Source organism: Eimeria maxima, genomic scaffold (assembly GCF_000499605.1).
Source record: "Eimeria maxima Weybridge genomic scaffold, Emw_scaff110, whole genome shotgun sequence".
In the NCBI taxonomy this organism is placed as follows: Eukaryota; Apicomplexa; class Conoidasida; order Eucoccidiorida; family Eimeriidae; genus Eimeria; species Eimeria maxima.
This window is the reverse complement of record NW_013563404.1, coordinates 1-21,147: the sequence shown is the minus strand read 5'-3', so window position 1 is coordinate 21,147 and position 21,147 is coordinate 1. Positions and strand designations below refer to the sequence as shown.

At 55.0% G+C, this 21,147-nt stretch overlaps 3 protein-coding genes across 3 annotated transcripts; 2 read left to right on the top strand and 1 right to left on the bottom strand.

The window, feature by feature from the left end:
* Positions 1 to 2,045: 2,045 nt before the first annotated feature.
* Positions 2,046 to 7,006, top strand: EMWEY_00014300 (ankyrin repeat-containing protein, conserved, putative; the record flags this gene model as incomplete). Its single annotated transcript, XM_013477274.1, has 5 exons — positions 2,046 to 4,133; positions 4,361 to 4,468; positions 4,694 to 4,894; positions 5,212 to 5,393; positions 5,590 to 7,006. 5 exons carry the CDS (start codon positions 2,046 to 2,048, stop codon positions 7,004 to 7,006), a joined length of 3,996 nt encoding a protein of 1,331 aa, XP_013332728.1.
* A 1,495-nt stretch (positions 7,007 to 8,501) lies between these two features.
* EMWEY_00014290 (hypothetical protein, conserved) lies at positions 8,502 to 10,619 on the top strand (the record flags this gene model as incomplete). Its single annotated transcript, XM_013477273.1, has 8 exons — positions 8,502 to 8,582; positions 8,750 to 8,837; positions 9,040 to 9,160; positions 9,468 to 9,584; positions 9,691 to 9,740; positions 9,899 to 9,998; positions 10,259 to 10,319; positions 10,509 to 10,619. 8 exons carry the CDS (start codon positions 8,502 to 8,504, stop codon positions 10,617 to 10,619), a joined length of 729 nt encoding a protein of 242 aa, XP_013332727.1.
* Positions 10,620 to 11,616: 997 nt separating this feature from the next.
* On the bottom strand, positions 11,617 to 18,528 carry EMWEY_00014280 (hypothetical protein, conserved; the record flags this gene model as incomplete). The annotated part of the gene is made up of 1 exon (XM_013477272.1): positions 11,617 to 18,528. The coding sequence occupies one exon, from the start codon at positions 18,526 to 18,528 to the stop codon at positions 11,617 to 11,619; it is 6,912 nt and encodes a 2,303-aa protein (XP_013332726.1).
* Positions 18,529 to 21,147: the final 2,619 nt, after the last annotated feature.

The following is a 21,147-nucleotide window of genomic DNA, read 5'->3' as shown; positions in this document are numbered from 1 at the left end:
GAGGCCGTCCTAAGGAGCTAAGGATGAAGTTGTTTCCTTCGTGCGGCAGGCTAAGAGCTTACGATTTTGGGCATCAACAGGCAAATACGTATGCACCATTTTGTGAGGCACGATTCCCCCGGGATATTAAGACATATAGCTACGGATGGCATAACGATCCATAACCAGCATGAACCAGCTCTTTCATTGATGAATTTTGCTCTTGGGACACTGAAGCTGGACGGCCTGCGCAAGGGCAGAGCAATGGATGTCCACGACCTCAGCTGATGGTAGTCCAAAGATATGAACTACCGATAACTACAACATAACTGAATTTAAGTTACTTAATGACACTTGAACCCCTCAGCAGAATCCAGGCATCCTGGGCACAACGGCGCTCAAGATCCAGGAATTTGATTCGCCACGCTGTCGGGGTTTGAGCCAAACGCCGGTGACTCGCTTGAGTGGCACCTCTCTGCCTGCAAGTCCTGCTGGCGAATAACACTGAATGCTGTCATATCCAACAGTATTTCTGTGCGTATACCAAGACTGTAGGCAACTTGGGAACATTGCCTCTGTCTTGTATACCGAACCTGCACGCATTCCAGGCATTGCCCCCGACATCTCACACTGCACGCGAGGTTATGCCATGAAGGCGGCACGAAATTTCCCAATAAGGAAGCCTTCAGACTGCATGCCAATATGTATATGTCGCTGTATCCTCTTGAGTAATGATTATTATCTAGAATTGCATGTATCAATACGGACGACTGCGCCTGCCTCTCATGCGACCCGTCAATACTTGTGAGTATTTTTGAGGCGGAGAATCCCTATAAGTGGTTTACGCCAGAAGAAAGCAGTATATACGCCGGTCTAAAGGAATGATAAGTGGTCGGGTAGGCTAAACGAGACCCTAGTGGAAATGTTCCCCTTACTTATTCCAGCTGATGCTTAGGAACTCCGTCAGGGCTTACCCTTGAGAAACAGCCTTTGTATCAACTCTTGAAACACAGTATCAAACTTATTTTAAGTGTGTACGACGGTCAAATGAGGCTACTGAAGCAGATCTAGACGATTCAATGCTCCGAGTCTACCAACCGCCCGCTGGCCAAGAATTAACAAAGTACGGTAAACTCCTAGGTGCTAATTGGAGGCGAGAAGCTCAATGACCCGAAGTTTGTACATACGTGTAAAAATCAAAACAGGGGGCTGATTTTTTGACATAACAGCACTGGCTTCACGAGCGCTCCACCGCGGCTCCCGCAACAGTCACAGTGCAGCATGCCCAGCTGCAGTACGTAGAGCTCTTAGTAGTTCAACCTGGTGCACACTCAATACCTACAAGCTAGACTCAGCTAATCTCTGCTAATGCCACTTGAATAAGGAAATAATCGCTCTTAAACATATTCGAGTCCATATTATCGAGGGAAAACCCAGAATAATAGAACTGATCGGCTGCCCCCCGGGAGAGGGTCTGAGCCAAGGCGTTAGCCTCACGCTCAGCCCTGGGTCTCCTGTAGGCGGACGTGCACTCTTACCTCATTTGACCCCTTTTCTATCTAAAGAGTTCCAATATATAAGTATTTATATTTCTGATTGTTCCATTTCGTGAAACTAGACAATTAAGGTTACCACATGCGCTCTATTGTAGTGCGCGTGCACTGCAGTGCCTTGTCTGGTCCACAGGGGCGTTGCAGCATCCGCCAGCAGTTGCCCTCACCTTAAATGTAATGAGTCTTTTTAACGCATACTTCTCAAAATTCAACTCACACTCAAAACTACGAGTGTCACACGCTCATGCTCCCATGTGGTGGAGCCCTTTCTGTCTGATCTTCATGGTCACTGGACCTCGGCGGACATGCAGAAGAGTGTCCAACCGTAACTAGGCCAACCGAACACTTCCGTTCACGCATTCCACAAATATAGCATATTTATGCCTTCAACTAGGACCAGTAGGGCAATACGCACCACATGGCGCAATCCTAAACCCATCCAGTGTCTCCTTCCAGCTAACTTGCTATTGCCGTGCCGTTGCTGTCCCATCGAACCTAGGGCTGAGGTTCACAATGTTTTCAGCTGCTTCGCAGCCGTGCAAAGAGCTCAGGGTGGGCCTGGCTAGCGACATATACACCCTTAACGATGCTGCGGAGGAGCGGTTGGCGGCGCAGGAGGCCTTGGCTGGAGCACATGACGGGCCTCTGACGGCCTACGAGGCTGCGCTTAAGATCCAAGAACAGTACATGGTGAAAGATGAGGCTCAAGAGGCTGCAGATAGGCAGAAAGAGGAGGAACGGAGGGGTATGAGGGAGCGAAGGGAAACCGACGAGATACTCACTTTGCAGCAGATGCTCCCGGACCTGCTGCAAGCAGGAAGGCTGAAGGAGGCGGAAGGGGCCATCTGCTGTTTCCTTGACAGGAACCCCCACAGCGCTGATGGGTTCGTGCTTCTCGCAGAGACCTACTGCCATCAACGCAATCAAATGGGGGCCCTCTCAGCAATCTGGGGCGCTATCCACAACTGCCCTGGAAACCGCCGGCTCCTGCGCCTGTTATCGCAGTATGAGGAGGCCTTTCTCATGCAGTGCTGCGAGTTGCCTCTAGAATTCAAGATCAAGGCCCTCCAGGTGTCTGAGGTAGAAGCCTCTGCAGGGGCGACCGACGCTGTCGGCCCCATGGAGACCGTATTGCGCCCTCAGGAGGCGCCCGTAACAATCGCGAAACAAGGAAAGCACATGGTTGCCTTTGCCAACAGGAGTCTGAGCCCTGGTGATTTGATATTTAGGGAGAAGCCGTTTGTATGCACTCCTGTGGTATTGGAAAGCGGCCAGGTGTTCAGCAGCTGTTTTCACTGCCTGCAGGAGCGAGGCGACCCGAGTCAGGCCTTCTCCTGCCCCGTCTCTCCTAACACCTGTCCCTTTGTGTTCTGCTCCTGGAAGTGCCTCATGGCGAGCGCCCGCGTACACTCCGTCGAATGTGCCTGCATGCCCTTGATATTCGCAGCTGCCAAGGAGTCCGGCATGTCGGTGACATATGTGTTGCATCTCTTTCGAGTTCTGACAAAGGCCTCTCTGCAGCGGCAGGCGCAGCTCCGGGGGGACATCATCGGGGGGGATAAAACATTTCTCGGAGACATTTCCAGCCAGCTTTTCAGCTTAAATTCCTTCGAAGCCGAAGTGCGCAAAGGCCAGCCTGAGCTTCTCAAGAAGCTGCAACTGCTAACGCGCCGCCTGCAGCAAAGTATACAACCCAACATGCTGTTGTATCTCAAAGACGACGAATTGCTTCACGTTGCACTCGTGGTCTTACAGTACTCCCCGTTCATCTCCGCCACCTCTGCAGCAGCAGCAGTGCAGAGGAGAGCCCCTGACGCCACTCTCGGTCATGTCTTTGCCCCTGCGGCTGCGTTGCTGCACCACAGCTGCGTGCCCACAGCGACGGTGACGCTGGACGAGGACGGCCAGCTAGCTGTGCGAGCCTTGACGCAGATTCCTGCAGGAGGCTACATTTGTGTTTCTGCAGAGGAGGACCTGTTCAAGGCACAGAAGGACCGCAAAGCTGTCGAGGCCCTCCCCCGAGTGTTTGGGTGTGGCTGCATACGCTGCAGTAAAAACGACGAAGGTGGGCGTCTCCTGAGGGGCATCAGATGTTTCAAATGCCTTCGGGGCTTCCTCTGCCCCGCAAAGGACCGGGGGATACTCGCTCGCCTTAAGGCCTACGGTGAGGTGGGCCTCTTGCCGGCAGCCTCGCCCTCCAGCGAAGTCACCGCTCATGAAACACCTGGAGAGAACCACCCACGAGCAAAGGGCTTGGAGAAGCCTAGAAAACGTGCGACCTCCCACTCCGCAAAAAACTCTCAGGTTGGGCAGAAACCCGATGCTGTGCCGCTGGAAGAGCAGTGGCTGTGTAGGTGCTGCGGGCTGACTGGACCGCAAGCCTCGAAGGTATGCGGAGATACGGAAAAAGATATTAAAGAGAGACAGGAAAAAGCCGATGCCTACCTGCTCCAGGGAGCAAAACAGCTCGCTGCGCGCTGCTACAGCGACCTTGTGGAACTCTACGGCAGCAAACTACACCCCCAACATTCCGTCCTCTTCAACGCACACACTATTCTTGCAGGCCTTCTGGCAGAGCAAGGCGGCAAGGACTTGCCTCGGGTGCGCCTTTGTGTCTCCAGTCCCTACGGGCATACAAAGGCGTGGTGGAGGCTGGACCCTGTGGAACGGTGCCTGCATATCACAGCAACAGGCCTCTCCTCACTTGGCTAGCTCAGCATTGACCAGAGTATTCTGCCTTCCACGCCAGTCTCAACGGCTGCCAGTTCTCCGGGCAGTTCCTTGCTGCCATTTGGGTGATGCGTATCCCTGTCTTCGGCTCTCTGCAGGCCCTCATAGTCCTCAGGCGTGCCGGTATGGCTGCGGAGACGGTCTTGCCAGCCACCTCCATGGTCAAAGTACATTTGTATTTGAAACTCGCAGAGCTCACTTACAGGGTTTGTCTCTCGACACCACAAAAAACACAACACACTATGCACACTGCTGCCTTTGCTGTTGAAGGCTGTGTCTCTTCCCTGCTGCACGCGTGCTCTGGGCCTTCTCTTTTGTCTCCTGGACAATACCTTTTTTCTTGCCTCACGAGAAGCGGCAGAGCTTCCCACCTTGGCTTGTGTTACCATTGCTGCTGGTGTTGTTGCTGCTGCTGTTATTTGTCTCTGCAGGCGATGCAGCTGGAAAAGCAGTGCCGCCGGGGTCCCTCTGTGCCTCCTGAGAAGATCTTGGAGCCTCTCTTTTGCGCCCTGTGGAATTGTGTGGCCTGCTTGGGGAGAGAGGCGACGCTGTCTGTAGCTGTGGGTCTGCGCCTCCGTCGCTTTGCTGCTCTACTTGGTGTCTCTACCCCCCCGCTTACTCACGTTCCCGTCGTACGCACGGACGAGGTCTTCCTTGCCCTTTATCGGGGGGCAACAAACTCCAGCGCTGCCAGCCCTGAAGTAACAGCCTTCTTCCTCCCTGTTCCCTGCAGAGTCGCAGCCGTCGCTTGCAGCTGGAGCAGTCGTTCATTGTCTCCCAAAACAGCCTATGCTGATGCAGCTAGATTTCATTGTGCTAGATTTCATTGTCCCAGACTGTGAAGAGCCGCTTGCATGTATGTGCAGCTGTTATTCGTGAGCCGTGAGGAGACACATACCGCGGCTCCAAACTGAGTTAATTTCTGCAGCTTTTGTGTTTGCTGCTGCAGCAACTCCGGAAGCTTTTTACGCAGGACCCCATGTCTATAGCTGCGGGCCTGGTCCGACGCGGCTTGCACTTCCCTCTTGCACTGGAGTTGTTTAGGGCCATGAAGGACATTCAGCACCTCCCCACAGGCCTCACCCTTCTGGGCCTCGCTTGCCTCTACGCGCATGACGCTGTCGTCGACGCGTAAGCCCAGTAATGCTGCCATGGCTTCTCTTTATGCTACTGATACCCCGGCTACATCTGTTGCACATGTTTGTAGAGACAGAGGGACAGGGGCAGCCATTGTTGTCCCTGATGTTCCCACTGCATCGCTGGCTCAGTTGGCTGGCCTTTGTCTTCAGGCGACTATCTACTGCATGCTGTTGTGGTGTATGTACAGCTTGCTGAAGATAGGCTACAGCCTTTTTGCCCAGTCATCCCTAGGAATGACTCCCCTGTTGGTGATGTGCGCCGCCCGAGGAGATCGTCTTCCGTGGGGGAAGCACGGGACGTTTTCCGGCCGTCCGTTCTCGGAAACAGCACCTGCGGCAACAGAGACAGAGACAGAAGCAGCACGATTGAAAATATTCCGGCTGATGCTGCAACACTGTGACTCTTTGGATTCCAGAGCGGCTGCGGTAGACCGCCACAGATTATTCGAGAGGAGACAGTCGCCATCCCCGTCTCCAAAGGCCTCAACAGGGCCTGCTGGAGAGACAGGCCAAGCTGGAGACACCGGTACAATGCCCGGCAAGCAGGCGTTAGGGGACAGCAGGAGACGGTTGCTGTTTGCTTTATCGCACAGACTCCTCGGGAGGAGCCAGGCGCTGCACTTTGCGGCCAGCAACGGCAAGACTAGGCTCTGTCGGCAGCTGCTGGCAGCTGGGGCAGAAGTCGACACCGTGAACATCGAAGGCGCCACGCCGCTACACTTGGCCTGCATCTCAGGGTCCCTGGACACTGTGAAATTGCTTCTGGAGCGCGGGGCAGACATTAACGCACCCACATCGGGGGGTGAGACTCCTTTGGTGCTGGCTGCCTATTGGTTACAAGGAGACGTCCTCTCCTGGCTGCTGCAGCAGGGTGCCAACCCCAAGGTGGTGACGAGAGCAGAAGGGTTAACAGTGCTGCATGCAGTGGCCGCAGGAGTGTTGCGACAAACAAGGCCTTTGTTTAGGGGCCTTGCTTGGGAAGGGGACCCCGCTGCAGTCACCCTTGAGGGCGCCACGGCGGAGACAGTTGCCAGGGGGACATACAGCCTCGGGGGCTTCAACGTGAGTTGCCAAGACGCCCCGGTGGATCTACGTATTCCATCTCCTACCCCAGATGACAACGACCTACTTTCTTTCCCGGGGGAGTTAATGCAGAGGGTACACATGGCCCAGAGGATGCTGCTATCTCTAGCGCCTCACTGCGACCCCGGTACGTACAACCGACGCACACGAAGAGGCTTCACGGCTGCAGAGCTCTTGCTGCACTCTTGGGAAGACTTCGAGAGCAGGCGAAATGGACTCCTGAAGCAGGGGGATTTGCGGCTGGCCACCTTAACGCCGGAAGAGAAGGCACAACTGGAGGAGCGCTGGCACTTTGTGCTGCACCAAATCTATGTCTTGAGAGACTTCCTCAAGCCCCATCACACTGGGGGCACTGACGGGGCCAACAGCGGGAACTGCACACCAAGGCCAGAGCAGATCGAAGAGATGGAACGTCAGAAGCTTCTAAATGTTGCCCCTTGGTTGCTACACGACGAAGTCTTACAGGCTACTGAGAAGGCTTCCAGAGGAGCCCCTGTTATGGAGACAACTGTTACCGGCTGATGGCTTGCGCTGTCGGCAAGCCATCAAGTAAACGAGCAAACAGTGCCAGTGCTCTGTTTCCCCTGTGTCTCCTCCCCTGGCCCCTGTCGGCAAGCCATCAAGTAAACGAGCAAGCAGTGCCAGTGCTCTGTTTCCCCTGTGTCTCCTCCCCTGGCCCCTGTCGGCAAGCCATCAAGTAAACGAGCAAACAGTGCCAGTGCTCTGTTTCCCCTGTGTCTCCTCCCCTCTTCTGGCGAGCGAGCAAGCATATGCTGCGTACTAAGGTCAGCCGCAGGCCCTGTGTGCGGCGGAGAGTCGAGTACGGCTTCCAGTAGACCTTTGAATAGGGCTATAAACTTACAAGTCAACTGCCTGGACAAGAGTGTCGCTGCTGGCGCAGGACGACGCAATCCAGATTTACTGAAGTTGCGGTAATAGGAGCAGCGGCACCGGGAAAAACGGACCTCACCAAGGGCTTTCCGAAGGTATGCGCATGCTGTTGCAACGTTGCAGCCGGTCCGTGGTGGGCCGCGCTCAGCTGAGCGCGGCCCACCGTCTGCAACGTTGCAACAGCATGCGGGAGCGCTTTCAAGCTTTCAGCAGGCAGACATGTCAAACGAGCCTATCATCCATCATATTGAAATGCGAGGGCCAGCGAAGTTGGGGCTCGCATACTTGTGACCTAGACACTTGCATTTTTTTTGGATTTAACCCGTCTGCTGGGGGGCCTCCCCTTCTACACTGTAACAGAACAGGCAGTGCCGGCCCACCAGTTCAGCGGCCTATTCCACCCCCAAGAGGAGGCTGAGGTGTCTAGCATGCGAGGTAATGTGGTGTTGGATGTGCTGCACCACAGCAATTAGGCTGTGCCCGCTTTTGCTCTGGGTCCTCAAGGGCCGGACCCTTGACCGCTCCGTGACCGCTGGTCAGGGCCCGGTGGTGAGTCTCCTAGAGACCTTCTGACGTGAAGGCGTATGTTAAAATAGTCTCTGAACAACCAGAGTACTCTTACCCTTGTGCCGCCGTCATTCCCAGCCTCAGACTCAAGTGCTCCCTTCCTAATAGCAAGTGGCTCAGGTCTCTGGAGGGCTAGCAGAGGGTAATGCTGCCAAAAAGTCTTCTACCTAAATGTTTTCTAACTGATATTTACGTTTGAATTTATTTATTTTAACTCTGCTCTCACTGTTTTTAGTTTGCTTGATGTTCTCTGAAGGGCACAGGGCCTCGTGGGCCCCCGAGGACCTTGGGGGCCCCCACCGAGCCCTCCTGCAGCAGTAGAAACCCCTATCAAAGACTGCATCTAAGCTCAAAATGTAGGTACAATAAAGTCAGTTAAGTAATTGCTGAGTCGTAGGGTCTATGTTATGCTGGTGTTGGTGTAAGGGGAAGGTGGTCATGCGGGGTCCCCTTACCCTGAGAGGTTGGGGTCTCGGGTGTGCGGACGACGAATTCTTCCTTAGGATTTAGAGGAACGGAAGACCTCTTATTTAGGGCCACTACGGCCCATCTAATGCCCATGGGGCACCCCCAAGCTGCTGCTGCAGGTGGCGGTTTGCTGCTAACATATGGCCGCCGGTGGTTCTCAAGCTCGGTGATTGTGAGCGGACGCCACTTCCTCGCGATTAGCTCTGCTTCAGCCATGAAAAGTCAAGATATATGATGTTGCAATCCGCACGTGGGGGCTTTCGGGCATTTGGGGCTCCAGGGTTTGGGGCGTCAGGACAAAGATACTTGAGGGTCTGTGGTTTGGAGGGTTGTGCGCAGGGCCGGCAAGCTCGGGCTGTTCCATGGGAACCACGGGAGGATCTCCTTCAGGCTAGGAAGGAGCCTCGTTACATGGCAGAGTGCAAAGGTCCACCTTCTTTGATGCTGCTGTTGCTTTTACCGTTGCTCTTGCTGTGGCTGCTGCTGCTGGTGTTGGTGCTGTTGCTGCTTGGTTCTCAGGTACCCAGTTTGGGGGCTAGCGTTGAGCCTTTTGACGCGTAGAGCTATGATGGATGTGGCAGCGTGTTTCAACTTGTACTTCGTGCACGACGTGTTGGGGCTGCATGCAGGGACCCCGCGTATGGAATATGCTGAGAATTTGATTGATGGAGTGCGACTCCGTCCCACCTTTAATCCATATGTCAAGCTCACCAAGGCCAAGAGATATGTCCTCGACAACTGGCCCTCCAGGTAACATCCGGCGGTTGATGTGCACACAACGGCCTTGGCTCTACGGTTTAGGATATTGGTTTTAGCCCAACGCGGCGATTCGCCTCGTATAGGAGCGCTAGAGATGGACATAGCATGATTTATGCTAGAAGTAGAGGCTTTAATTAGCACTGTATCGCATTTATTCCTTCAGCACACTTTCTTATTACGTTAAAACAGCCAGGCCTTGGCGCAGGTCCCCTATTGACACTCTGTTTTTACTCTCCACGCGTTGCCGTTACATCGGGTCAAATTATATGGTTTAGGGTTTAGGATCCTCTGGTTTCAGGAATTGGGCGGACTGGAACCCATACAGCTGTTTCGTCAGGGGTAGTCGGCGGCGATATCACATCCCCAAAGACATTATGCCTTACAAAGACGAGCTTGGAGAATGGCATCCCCCTCGGTACAGCACTCCTCGGAACCAGTAGCCTAGGGTGTAGGGTTCAACACTTTAGGACAATAGTTTCAGGGTTTACGCCTTGGGGTGTAATCGGTTGGCGTTGATGCAGACTTTCTGGCCGCTACAAAGCCGACGTGGAGAAGCAATACCGCCTCAACGGTGGGACAGCAGCTCCGTTTGAATTCGTATCCTAAACCCTACATCATACTTTAAAAGACGGTGCTGTGGCGAGGCAAAATTTTGTGGCGGGTTGGCCGGATAAACTTCAAGATAGTGCGTGATTAAGGGTGTATGCTTTATCAAGGGTTTGCGTTTAGGTCTCGAGTGGGTGTGGGTGAAGAATTTCTACAAGGAGAAGGTGCACCTTCGAGACAGAGAGCCGCTGGGGCCCAAGAGATGGTATATTCGGGAATTCAGGTGAGAGCAGCAGGTGCAAACAGATGCCACACTGATGCCAGAGAGATGGCTCATGAGGAACCCAGAATCTGAGATAGCCACGCTTCACGCATTGCAGAGAGCGGAACACCCGGTATATATACGCTCGAAAGAACCATAGCACTCGCTTGCATAGTACGTGCAGCGAAAAACCCGAAATGTTCCGCTTTAGTCGCTAGCGTCTCGTTGAGGGTTTAGAAAATAAGGTTTTTTCTGTAGGGACGTGAGGCTGACTTCCACAGGCAACAGCAAGTGAAAGAAGCCATGAAGAAGATGGATGATCTCGTTGCGGATTACCGCAAGGTGGGAGATGGGGGTTTCGGTCTGTGGGTTGTGGCTTAGTGTCTACACTTACCGCCTTAGGATTTTGCAACACTACTGGCAGAGGCAATGCGACACCATCACAGCTGCACCACACCGCATTTCTGATATCCAGGTTCGGTGCAGGTACGCAAACTGTTCTTCCGGTTGCTGTTGCTACTGCCGCTGCAGGAGGTGAGGGACAAGCAGCGGTACAACTGGTTTGAGAAGGTGGTTCACGACTTTGCTGGCGAGCAGCTGTCGTCAGAGTACCTCCGCAGCCGGAAGGAGCCCAAGATGTAGCTGCGACGGTTCTCTCGCAGGGCTTCGAGCTTGCCTGTTCTGGAGCCCTTAGGTTCGGCAGTTGAGCCACCTGCGCCGAAAGTTGGTTTATTGGAGGAAAAAATGGTTTAAGAGGTGCATGTCTGCTGTGTTTAGTGAGGGGGGCGTAGGCACCAGTCAGACGCAGAGACAGGGCTGGAGACTCCAATCAGGGGCTCGCTCTCCCGACCCGTTAACTCAAAGCAGACAGACAGATGTGGCTTTAGCTGAAAGGCAAGTTGGTGCCTAGGATGCATGGAATAGTCTCCGTTCTGGATAGTGTTTCTCTACACGGCGCCTTCAGGGAGAAGGGATGGGACAGAGAGACTGCAGACAGATGATGGTGCTTGTGCATCATCATGTGCCGCTTAACTCATGTATTCGAAGGGGAGGCCATTAATATACATGAGTGAAGCGGCTCTCTTGCTTGAGGAGTGTAGCTGCACACTACACTTTACTTGATTGAACGGAAGCGCTATTAATGCAAGCCACTGCCAAGAGCTACAGAAGCTGCAGGTAGCATGAAAAAGCGTGTCGTCTTTTTCTCTGGCGTTCAGGGGGATTGCATCAACCTCCCTGTCGCTGCCACTACCAGCGGACAAAGGAGATGTACATTCACATACGGCACTCCGCTCACTACGAACTATTTCATTTTCTGCTGTCTCTGACGGCATCTAGCTGCTGTCTTCTGGCGCGTGTCCTTTCCTCTGAGGTGTGGCTGGTATGGGCGGACTGTCCTTTCTCCCGTGTTGACTTAGGTGTTTCCAGAGCATCACTGGATATCCCCTGCGCTTCCTTTGTGGCATACGTTTTCCCGCATTTAAGCTTAAATGCTAAATCTTGTAAATTCATGAGACTCCCTGCATCCCGCTCCTGTACCAGCTGTGTCCCTGGCGCTTAGCAATTTCGTTGGGGCGCCGGCCATTTCGAGGCAGGAGCAGACTCATGGGGAACTGCTTTCTTTAGCAGCCTCACAGCGTTACTGTATGGATCTGTCTGCTGAAGAAAGGCCCAGCGGGGTATACCACCACTTGGGCCTGAGTGGCAGGCGGTACATAGCATCAAGATAGCACTGTCTCCTGCTGCCAGATGTCTCCTCTCCACAAGGCTGCACGGAGGGCCCGCAAGTGCTCACAGACCCTGAGCTGTCTTTTATTTCGGCCTGCCTCTCTGCAGCCGACCCGCTCTCTCTTAAGGGGGGAGAGACAGTCTCTTGATTTATCCTGTTGGTGCTGGTAATGCTGTTGCTGCTGGTGCGACTGGTGCTGTTGTGGCTGCCACAGCTGCTCTCCGCTGTTGTCAGGGGGGTGGTCGGGCTGCGAAGCGGGTCCCCAGCAGGGGGCTTCTGCGGGCTTACTGTAGCACTTTTTTCCCCTGTCTCCTCAGCCGCCCCAGTCTGCAGCAGGAAATGGTGGCAATGAGCAGTTCGGGGTCTTTGCTCCCGTATAAAGTCCCCCGGTTGCGCGATATTGTTGCCTGCATTAGGTGCATCTACCTGCTGCAGGGCCTCGTGGTGGGCCTTCTGCTGCGCCTGCTGCTGCAAAATCGACCAGGGCTGTGGCTGTTGCTGTGGAGGGTGCGGGACGCCACTAGTTAGAGGGAATTGCAGCAGCTGCCGCTGCGTGGGTTGGTCTGTTTGCTCCTGAAGCAGCTGTCTCTGCTGCTTTGCTGATTCGGCATGTTGTGTATCTCTCCCAAGCTGCAGTGGCCCGAATTTCTTCTTTGGGTTCGGTTCGGGCTGCAGCGCCTTCTGCACCGGCTGCTGCAGTGGCTGTTGCAGTGGCAGTTGCAGCAGCCATGGCTGCTCGGTGGAATACAGCAGAGGGATACGCAGGCTTGGCTGTTTCCCAGCCTTGTGTTCCTGCGAGCCCTGCTGGTGCTCTAAATCTTCAGGAGAGCTTTGCAGCTGCGCCTTCTGCACCGCCATCTGCTGCAGTAACAGTGCATCCGCTAAGAGGTGTTGGCTGGATGGTGGCCGGTGGATGGACGGTCGTCTTAGCTGCTCTTCCAACAGCAGGTGCTGCCGCTTCTGCGCCCGCTGCAACTGCAGCTGCTGCAGAGGCACCTGCTGCAGCAGGAGGAGACTCTGCCCGCCTTTAATGTGGTGGTGATGCGCAGCAGGAGGCTGCAAGGGGCCCTCCTGGGGAGTGTGCTTCGTCATCTGTTGCTGCGGCTGCACAGGTCCATCTGCGACAGGCAATATCTCGTGTTGCTGCTGGTGCAGCTGCTGGTGCTGCTGCAGGGCATGCTGGCGCTGCTGCTTCTGAACGAATTGCTTCCCCATCTGCAGATGCTGCACCGCTGCCAGCGGCTGTGGCTGGCCCTGTCTCTGCAGCCGGGGAAGCAGTTGCTGCTGCAGGAGTGTTTGATGTTGGTTAGAAGCGCTCGTACGATCTCCTAGGTGTGTGTCAACAAAACGTTGGTGCAGCGAGGGCTGACAGGGCAGGGATTGCTGGTGGTGTTGGTGTTGGTGGTGGTTATGTTGTTGCTGTTGCTGCTGCTGCTGCCTATTGGTCGCAGAACCGCACGCATGCTCGGCCTGTGAGACATCCACAGGGCTAGCAGTCCTAGGGCAGACGCAGTTTTCGGCTCCGTTGTTCTCCAGCGGAAGATTCAAGTGCACATTGCAGCTGCTGCAGAGCCCGTCTCCTGCTGCTGCTGTTGCTCTTGCAGGTGTTCCTGCTTCCTCGCTAACGTCTTCTGCGTCTTTGGTGCGTGGCACCCCCCCGCCGGGAGAGCAGCACGAGGCGCCTTCCAGTGCACTCAACGTTTCGAGACTGCAGCAGCAGACATCCCGGAGGCTCTGCAGCACCACAGCGGCATGACTTAGGAGGTCATGCAAACGAGTGTGCAGGGCAAACAGATGTTTCACTCTCCGCAGCTGACGCTGCCTTGCCAGATGCTGCTGTTGGTGCTGCGGGTGCTGCTGCAGTTGCTGCAGTTGCTGCAGATGCATCGATTCGGGTCTACTTCGAGCGTTCTGCGGGATGGAGGGCCCTCCTGCCTTCAGTAATGAGACTACCGCCTCCTGAGCTGTTTCTGCTGAGGCAGGCTTCGATGCAGCACGGCAAGGCATTGCAACACCTGCACCTCCGCTCTGGGGCGCTAGAACCAACTCTGCCTTCCCTTGAGGGCCCAAGGGAACAGCATGTGGAGACTTTCGCTGCTGCTGCAACCAAGCAGGCCTCGCCAGAGGATCTCTTGGGAAGGCAGGAGAAACGCAGCAAGTTCGAAGGCCTTTCGAGCTACAGGGGGGCTGTGTCTGCCACTCATCGCTTCCGCCTGCTGTAGAGGCACCGCCACACACGGGGGAACACCGGCTCCCTACGGCCGGACGCATTACCCAGGCGGAAGGAGAACGACGATTCAGTGATGCTCCAGACATTGGAGACAGTCGAGACATTGGAGAAACTGGAGAAGCCGCGGACCTTGACGAAATATCCTGGAAACACGATCCTGGATGTGGGAACCCACCTCGGTGCTCTTGCCTATGCAGCATCTGCTGCTCATGCTGCAGCAGTAGATGTTGCCTCTGGTGCTGCATCGGATGCTGCCTAGGCAGCTGATGCGCTGGCACTTGCAACTTCTGAGATGGGTGCTCCTGGTGTTGACTGTATTCCTGCTGCTGCAACGACGCTCGTTGCAGGCGTTGCTGAGGCTGCTGCTGGAGCTGCTCTTCCTGCTGCCACTGCGGACACTGGTGGTTCTGGGGAGGTCCAATGCGGCTCTGGTGTGGGTGCGGCTGCGACGGATGAAGGGCTTTGTTCTTCTGTTGCAGTAGGGGCTGCAGCAGTGGCTGCAGCCGCACCAGCTGTTGCTGCTGTACTCCCACCTGCTGCTGCTCAGTGTGCTGCATCAGCGGAGCTTCCGCTTCGTTGCCTCTAGACTGTGATGGCTCTTCGTGCGGCTGGTGATGCAGCGGGGCCTTCTTAACCAACGCAGTCTCTTCTGCCCTAGGAGAGGCAAAATGGAGGCAAGACCACCTGCTGCCGGCTGCTCGCGAGTCCCCGTGTGCTGCTGCAGCGACTACTGAAGGGAGCTCGGGTCTCTGAGGGCGTCCCTGCCTCCTTACCGGGCCCTCCGAAACCTCCACCAATGCAGGTGAGACCTGCGCGAGATCGCCCCGTTCGCACTGGTTAGGGGGGATCTGTCCTGCTGCAGGAGCATTAAGACGGGTCTCTAAGAAAGCCCCACTGGCCCTTTGGCCTGCGTTGCCTGCGGCATGCACTGTGTGCATGTTCTCCTGCATCTGGTGCTGAGACGAGTTAGGCCTCCCCTCTAGAAAAGTCTCCCTGTGGCCTCCGTGAGTGTTCGATCCGCGCTCTTGTACATTATCTCTAGAGTCGTCAGAAGATGAGGCACCGCAAGGTTGCTGCTGGGCGGGGCGAACGCTGACGGGAGCCAGAGGCATGGCCGCAGCCGTGCTGCTTCCTCTGCAAGGAGGCCGGGGCTCTCTTGCACAGACACTGGCAGGTGCAGCTGCTGCAAAGGGAACGGAATGCGCTACCTTGCTGTTACTGCTGCTGGTATTTCGCGTACTACTGCATCTATCTACCCAGTGGAGCTCCGCGGGGCCGGGACCTTTGCCAGCAAACTGCTGCAGCAGCGGCACAGCTTTCCCTGCTGCGGCAACAGCACCATCTTCACCTCCACCTAATTCAGGGCCCTGCGGACTCTGGGGGACCTGCTCCTTTCTCGCGGATGGTTGTCCCTGTCGTGCGTGTTTGAAGTCCCCTGCTTTAAGTGGAGCTGCTGCAGCAGCGGCAGAAGCAGTGGCAGTTCCTGCTGCGTCTGTGCTGCAGCTCCGGGCTCTTGCACCCGCGAACCGCTCACCGGCAGGAGCGGAGATAGCAGTGTTCCTACCGCATGGTACTTTGCGGATTGCACTTGAAGAGACAGTCAACGTGCGCCTCCTTAACAACTTCCCTAGCATTCGGCGTCGCAGCGAGGAAACAGAGCCTGCTCCATTGCTCCTGCCCCAAAGCTTAACTGCGGTGGTCTTTCTCTGTTTGACGCTCCTGCACGGGCTGCTGCTGTTGCTGTTGCTTGGGCTGTTGCTACTGTTTTCGCTTCTGCTGCTGGGGCTGTTGATGCTGCGACTGCTCCCGCTGAGGATGCCACTGCAACTGTCGCTGCTGCGGCGGCTGCGAGAGCTTCCCGTTCCGTCGCTGCTACTGCTGTCAGTAAAGCAACTGCTTCTGCTGCTGCATGCACTGAGACCTGTTGTGGGTGCAAGCTTTCTAGGTTGGGCAAGCTGTGGGATCGCCCGCTTGTCTATCCCTGACAGGCCAGCTGCCTTCTGATCTTGTTTCTGGGAGCGGTGTAACTGCGGCTGCAGCTGCTGCTCGCTGTGTTGCTCCAGCAGTTGCCGTCTCTTTTTGGCGGGAGGCATTTCGCTCTGGCCTGCCCGCCCCGCCCGTCTCGGCGCCTGTCTCAGCAGCAACTCAGCAGCTGCAGCAACAACCGGGGCACGAGGTTCAGAAGTTGCAGCGGCTGCACCACGCAAGACAATAAAACCGCTGCTAGATTTTCTTGGAGGCGCATTAGCACTTCTTTCTGCTGCAGCGCCTGCAACCTTGTTAACTATTGCCACGGGAGGAGAAACTGTAGTGTCACCTCCCTCCGCCGTCTCGCTTGAAATCGAATCTGTTGCATTTGCTGTTGCTCTTGCTGGTGCCTTTGCCGTAGCCACTGTTGCTGAGCTTCTTGTTGCTCCCTTGGGAGCTGCTACCGCAGAAGCCGCTTTTGTTGTTGTTCCCGTTTCTCTTGCTACTGTTGCTGTTGCTGCCGGTCGTGTTTGGGATTTCTTCGGCACTGAGCCTGCAGACGGTGCTGGTAGAGCTGCTGCAGGTTGCAGAGACTTGTGCTTTGCTCCTTCAGCAGCGCTATTCTTATTGCCTGATAGACCATGCGGCTCTGCATGTGCCGCAGCAGCAGCTGCAAGTAGTGCAGCAGCAGGTCTAAGGAGGGAGGCTTGTATTCCTGCTGTTTGCTTTGCTGCTCCAGAGAGGCCCCTTGAAGGTGCTGGAGGCCCCTGTAACTTCCCCTCTACTGAAGGGCCCCCCAGTGCAACCGTGCAGCTGCTGCTGGCGCTGTGGGGCTGTTGCTGCACAACAGCTGCTGGTGACTCCTCCTGCACAGGTGGTGGGGATCGCATCGCAAATACAGAAGCCGAATGTGCAGCAGGCTGCCCCCGTGCTCTTGGTGTTGCAACAACAGCAACAGCAGCAGCTGGTGTTCCTGCTGCGCCCACCAATCGCGTCTGCTTCTGTTGTTGATGCCGCTGCCGCCAAAGAATATCCATTAGGTGGCATGGTTCAGCAGTCTCCCTAGTCTCCACAGTATGCGACAGGGGCTCGGCAATGGGGATGCGGTTGTTTGGCTGCCGCTGATGCTGCGGTACCTGCTGCTGTGGCTGCTGATGCAGTTCAGCATGCCGTTGCACCCGAAGCTGCTGTTGCTGCTGCTGCCGCTGCTCCAGCAGCGGTTTTTGTGCTTCTTGTGAATTTGTTGCTTCGGCAGCCTGGCGGGCCAGAGCCTCTTGGATGGAGGAAGACAGCTGGTTATGCAGGACAGAAATTCCCTCTCGTGCTGCTGCTGCTACTGCTTCTGCAGTGGTGGAGCTGGAATCTCCTGTGGCATATGTAGGCCGTTGGGGTTGTTGCGCGTTTGGTTCTGGTATCGGGGAACGGGTAGTAGATGGATCGCTGGACTCTGACTCGGAGAGGGATATCTCGCGGCTTAGGGTGGAATGAGACTCAGGAGACCCATAACAAGGTACTCTTCCTTCATCCGCAGCTGGCTGGCCACCATCCACCCCTGAAGGGGGTTCGTATTGCTGTTCATTCAAATCCTGCTGTCGCAGCTGTTGCTGCTGTTGCGGCTGCTTTTGTTGATGCTGTTGCTTTTGGTGCTGTTGCTGTTGCTCAGGCTGTTGCTGCTGCTCATGCTGTTGCTGCTGGTCCTGACTGTGCTGCTGCTCATAATGCCCAATGGAGCATGACTCGTTTTGCTGTACCAGCTGCCTTAGCTCGCTTCTCTGTTGTTCTGCTGCTTCCAGCAGCAACTCTACTTGGTCCCCTGCGGGCTTCTCGCTCTGGTGCTGTTCTTCTGGCGTATGCAGCTGCTGCAGCCCCTGCGTGCCCTGTTGCTGAACTGGAAACCCCTGCTGCTGCTCCGTGAGAAACACCATCAGCGCTGGCTGCCCCTGTCCTCTTTGTTGCCACCGCTGTTGCTGCTGCATAGGTGCTTCGTTGGGCCTATGTATCTCGCGAGTTTGCGTCTGCTGCTCACGCACCTCTTGCTGCTGAGAGACATTTCTGTAGTGCGGCGTGTGCTGAACAGACCCATTTCCTACCTCCCGGAGCAGCAGCAGCTGCTGCTGAGACTCAAGTCCGTCCTGCTGGTGGTGGTGGTGCTCCTGGTACTCCTGTTCCCCCTGGTGTTCCTTTTGCTGATGGTGCTGCTGGCTCTGTGGAGGCTTTTCTAGCGCATTCTGCTGTTTCTCCTGCACTTGTTGAGGGTGTGAAGAATTTGGTGGTTGGATTTCGTTGTGTGTTTGTTGCTTGTCGTTTGCAGTGGCTTCCTGCGGTAGCGGGCAGTCTTGTTGCTGGCGCTGCTGCTGCTGCTGCTGCTGCTGCACTTGCAGCTGTTTCTGCTTTTGCTGCTGGTTTTGCTGAAGGTTTTCACTCTCTTGTGGGACTACAGGGGGTATTGCCGGTGGTACTAGTGGGAGAACCATCTCTGGGGGGGAGTCCACGGAAGGTCGTGGAAGGTGAGGAGGGGCCCCTGTCTCGCGTACTTCTGCAGGGTTGGGGGGCTCGACTGAGGGAGACGAGTAACCTGAGAGCCCTTGGGGCTGCTGGAGAGCTGCAGATTGGAGAGGAGACATCTGGGTTGCGTTTTCTTTCTGCTGTGGCGGGATACATCGCCTCGTTGTTCCGTGTCCTACTTCCTGGGGATGAAGGGGGATAGAAGAAGGATAATTAGTTGAAAATAACCAAAAAGAACAACTGTTTCAGACACAACAGCGCAACAGCAGAATGATCTCGTCCAAGTGACCTTCGGTAGCAGGCCGATCCCACGATGGCCTCCTCCCGTCCACAGGCCCATTGCAGCCCCGCGAACCCCAACGAAAAAACCCAACAAGCTGTTTCTTTGTTCAATGCTGCGAAATATACAACAAGGAGAGGGCATTAGGGCGTAGAAGAGGGGGAGAAAGGGGGTTATCTGCATATTAGCGGGCCTGCTGCTCGCGGTCGGGTGGCTGGGGTGGGCAGGCACCTCATGAGCCATGAGAAGGTATTTGTGGAACAGGTGGATCTTGAGTTTATTAATAGTATATATTTAAGATGTATGTGGACATTTGAACGGTACGCGTAGCCAACGGCACCAACCAATTAATTAGCAGAGCAGGCCTAACCTGAAGCCAGCTGTTGCTGTTGCTGCAGCTGTAGCTGCTGCGGTGTGTCTGCTGTTTGCAGAAACCATTTCGCCAGCCGAGACACCTAGTTGTGTCTCTGCCCCTCTCTTTGCCCGTCTCCATATCTGGAGGGATCGTGTACGTGCCGTCAGCACCCCACAGGTTACCTCCGTCTCGCCCCCCCACCCCACTCCCTTTCTCTGACGACAGCACCACATAGGGAACGGCCGCTTCTCTCCAACTTTTTCTTAACTGTGCTCTGTACTCTTCTGTCTCCTACAAGGGACCAGGCCCGCAGACTATCCTGACTGCGGTAGCCCCAGGTGCTGCGGAATACTAATGTATACAGCCGGTGTATAATAATCCATTTAAACGCAATAAAAAAGGGTACACCTGGAATGCAGAGTTCATCGTCACAGGATCCAGCTGCAGCAGCTAAGGAGACACTACAACAGAGGAGACCCGGAAATCGGGCAGGGTTCCATACCAGCTAGAGGGTCCAGAAACAGCGCAGAGCACTCAAGGGAGCTGCCGTCTACATCTGCCCAAGCAACTAGCTCCAGCACCAGCAGCACGTCTAGCAGATACCTGCCTGAATTAAAAGGCGTTGGCGATAACAGCATAGAGGCGCTTGGCTAGCGGCCTTCAGGCAGTAGAGCTATAGGCAGCCTTGCTACAGAGTTGCAGCATATCCAGTGATCCCAGGACGAGACTCTGTCTCCCTAAGGCTTGCTGCTGATGAAGCAAATCCCCTCTTTAGCAGAGAAAACTGTCTCCTGCTGTTGATCTTCCGCCCCCTCACAGGGGACACGTCAGGCATTTCAGATCCCACAAGGACCATCAACGACTGCTGCGTTCCATAGAAACAGCGAGTAAGGCCTTTGGCAAGCGTTCGTTGGCAACGGGCTCAGCAATACCATCTCCTACAGCTCGAAGGCCTTATGGAATGCATGCAGGTCATAACCTGCAAGCAGGTGAGCTAAGCACACCGCTCAGATGCACACTTTGGATGAGCGCGCCAGACGGAGACAAGCTAAGAGTGGCTAGCCGCAGGTAGAACTAGCTAGCGGGGCGCTGGTGTAAATTCGCGCACCAAAGCCCTTAGGCCCACAGAAGGAAGACGACCCGCAGGGAGTCTAAGGCTCTGCGCTGAGGGGTCAAGAATATGTGCAGGTTGGTAAACAGAGCAGAGCAAACGCCTGATCTCATCGAATGATTTCCGTTATCTGCCAAAACATAGTACTTTCCTGACAATTCCTAAACTGCAGCTGATCTCCCTCCTCAGCCTCCAGATTTCCTGAGCGCAGCGACCCACGCGCCTGGCGCTGACAGAGATGAAGCTGCTTGCCATGAGTTTCAATCCACGATGCTGCAACTCAAGATGCAAGACAGCCTGACATACAAACTCAAACAAGCCTTCAGTGGTTCAAGACTGTGCGTTCATTGTTTACTATTACTAATAATTATTTATAAAATATTATTAAGTACTAATTAAAAATTATTAGACGTAAATACTATGATTTGTGTGTGTATGTGTGTATGTGTGTATGTGTGTATGTGTGTATGTGTGTATGTGTGTATGTATGTGTCTGAACAATGTATTCTCGACGACCTCTGTTTGCATTCCGGCTACCTCCTCCGGGGAATCAAGCGTTGGACGGTTAGCACCGGAAAAACTTGATAACTTCGGACAAGCTAATGTGTTTGCTACGTCCCTCCCGAATCATTGGGAAACCTGGGCACAACGGCTGTACGAGTAGCTACAACGCGCGAAGTGGCTTCACAGGAGTTGCAATTCACCTTTCTGCAGCTTAAGACGCTAGGGAGACCCACATACAGCACAAACAAGCATGTAGAGTTGCATGCCCTGAAGCCGTAGACACAGCGTTCGATCCTTTTGCGTGCCTACGGACGACATACTAAGGCCGACTAAGGATCCTTATATCTATTTTAGACATTTGCCAACTTCGCACGGCCTCCGCTACACTGAACGTGCAAGACTTCCACTACACCATCCCACACCTCCCGCTCCTGTGGCTATCGTTGGGGTCTACGGACACTAGCGCGGGGGAAGGGGGGTGGGGGGGA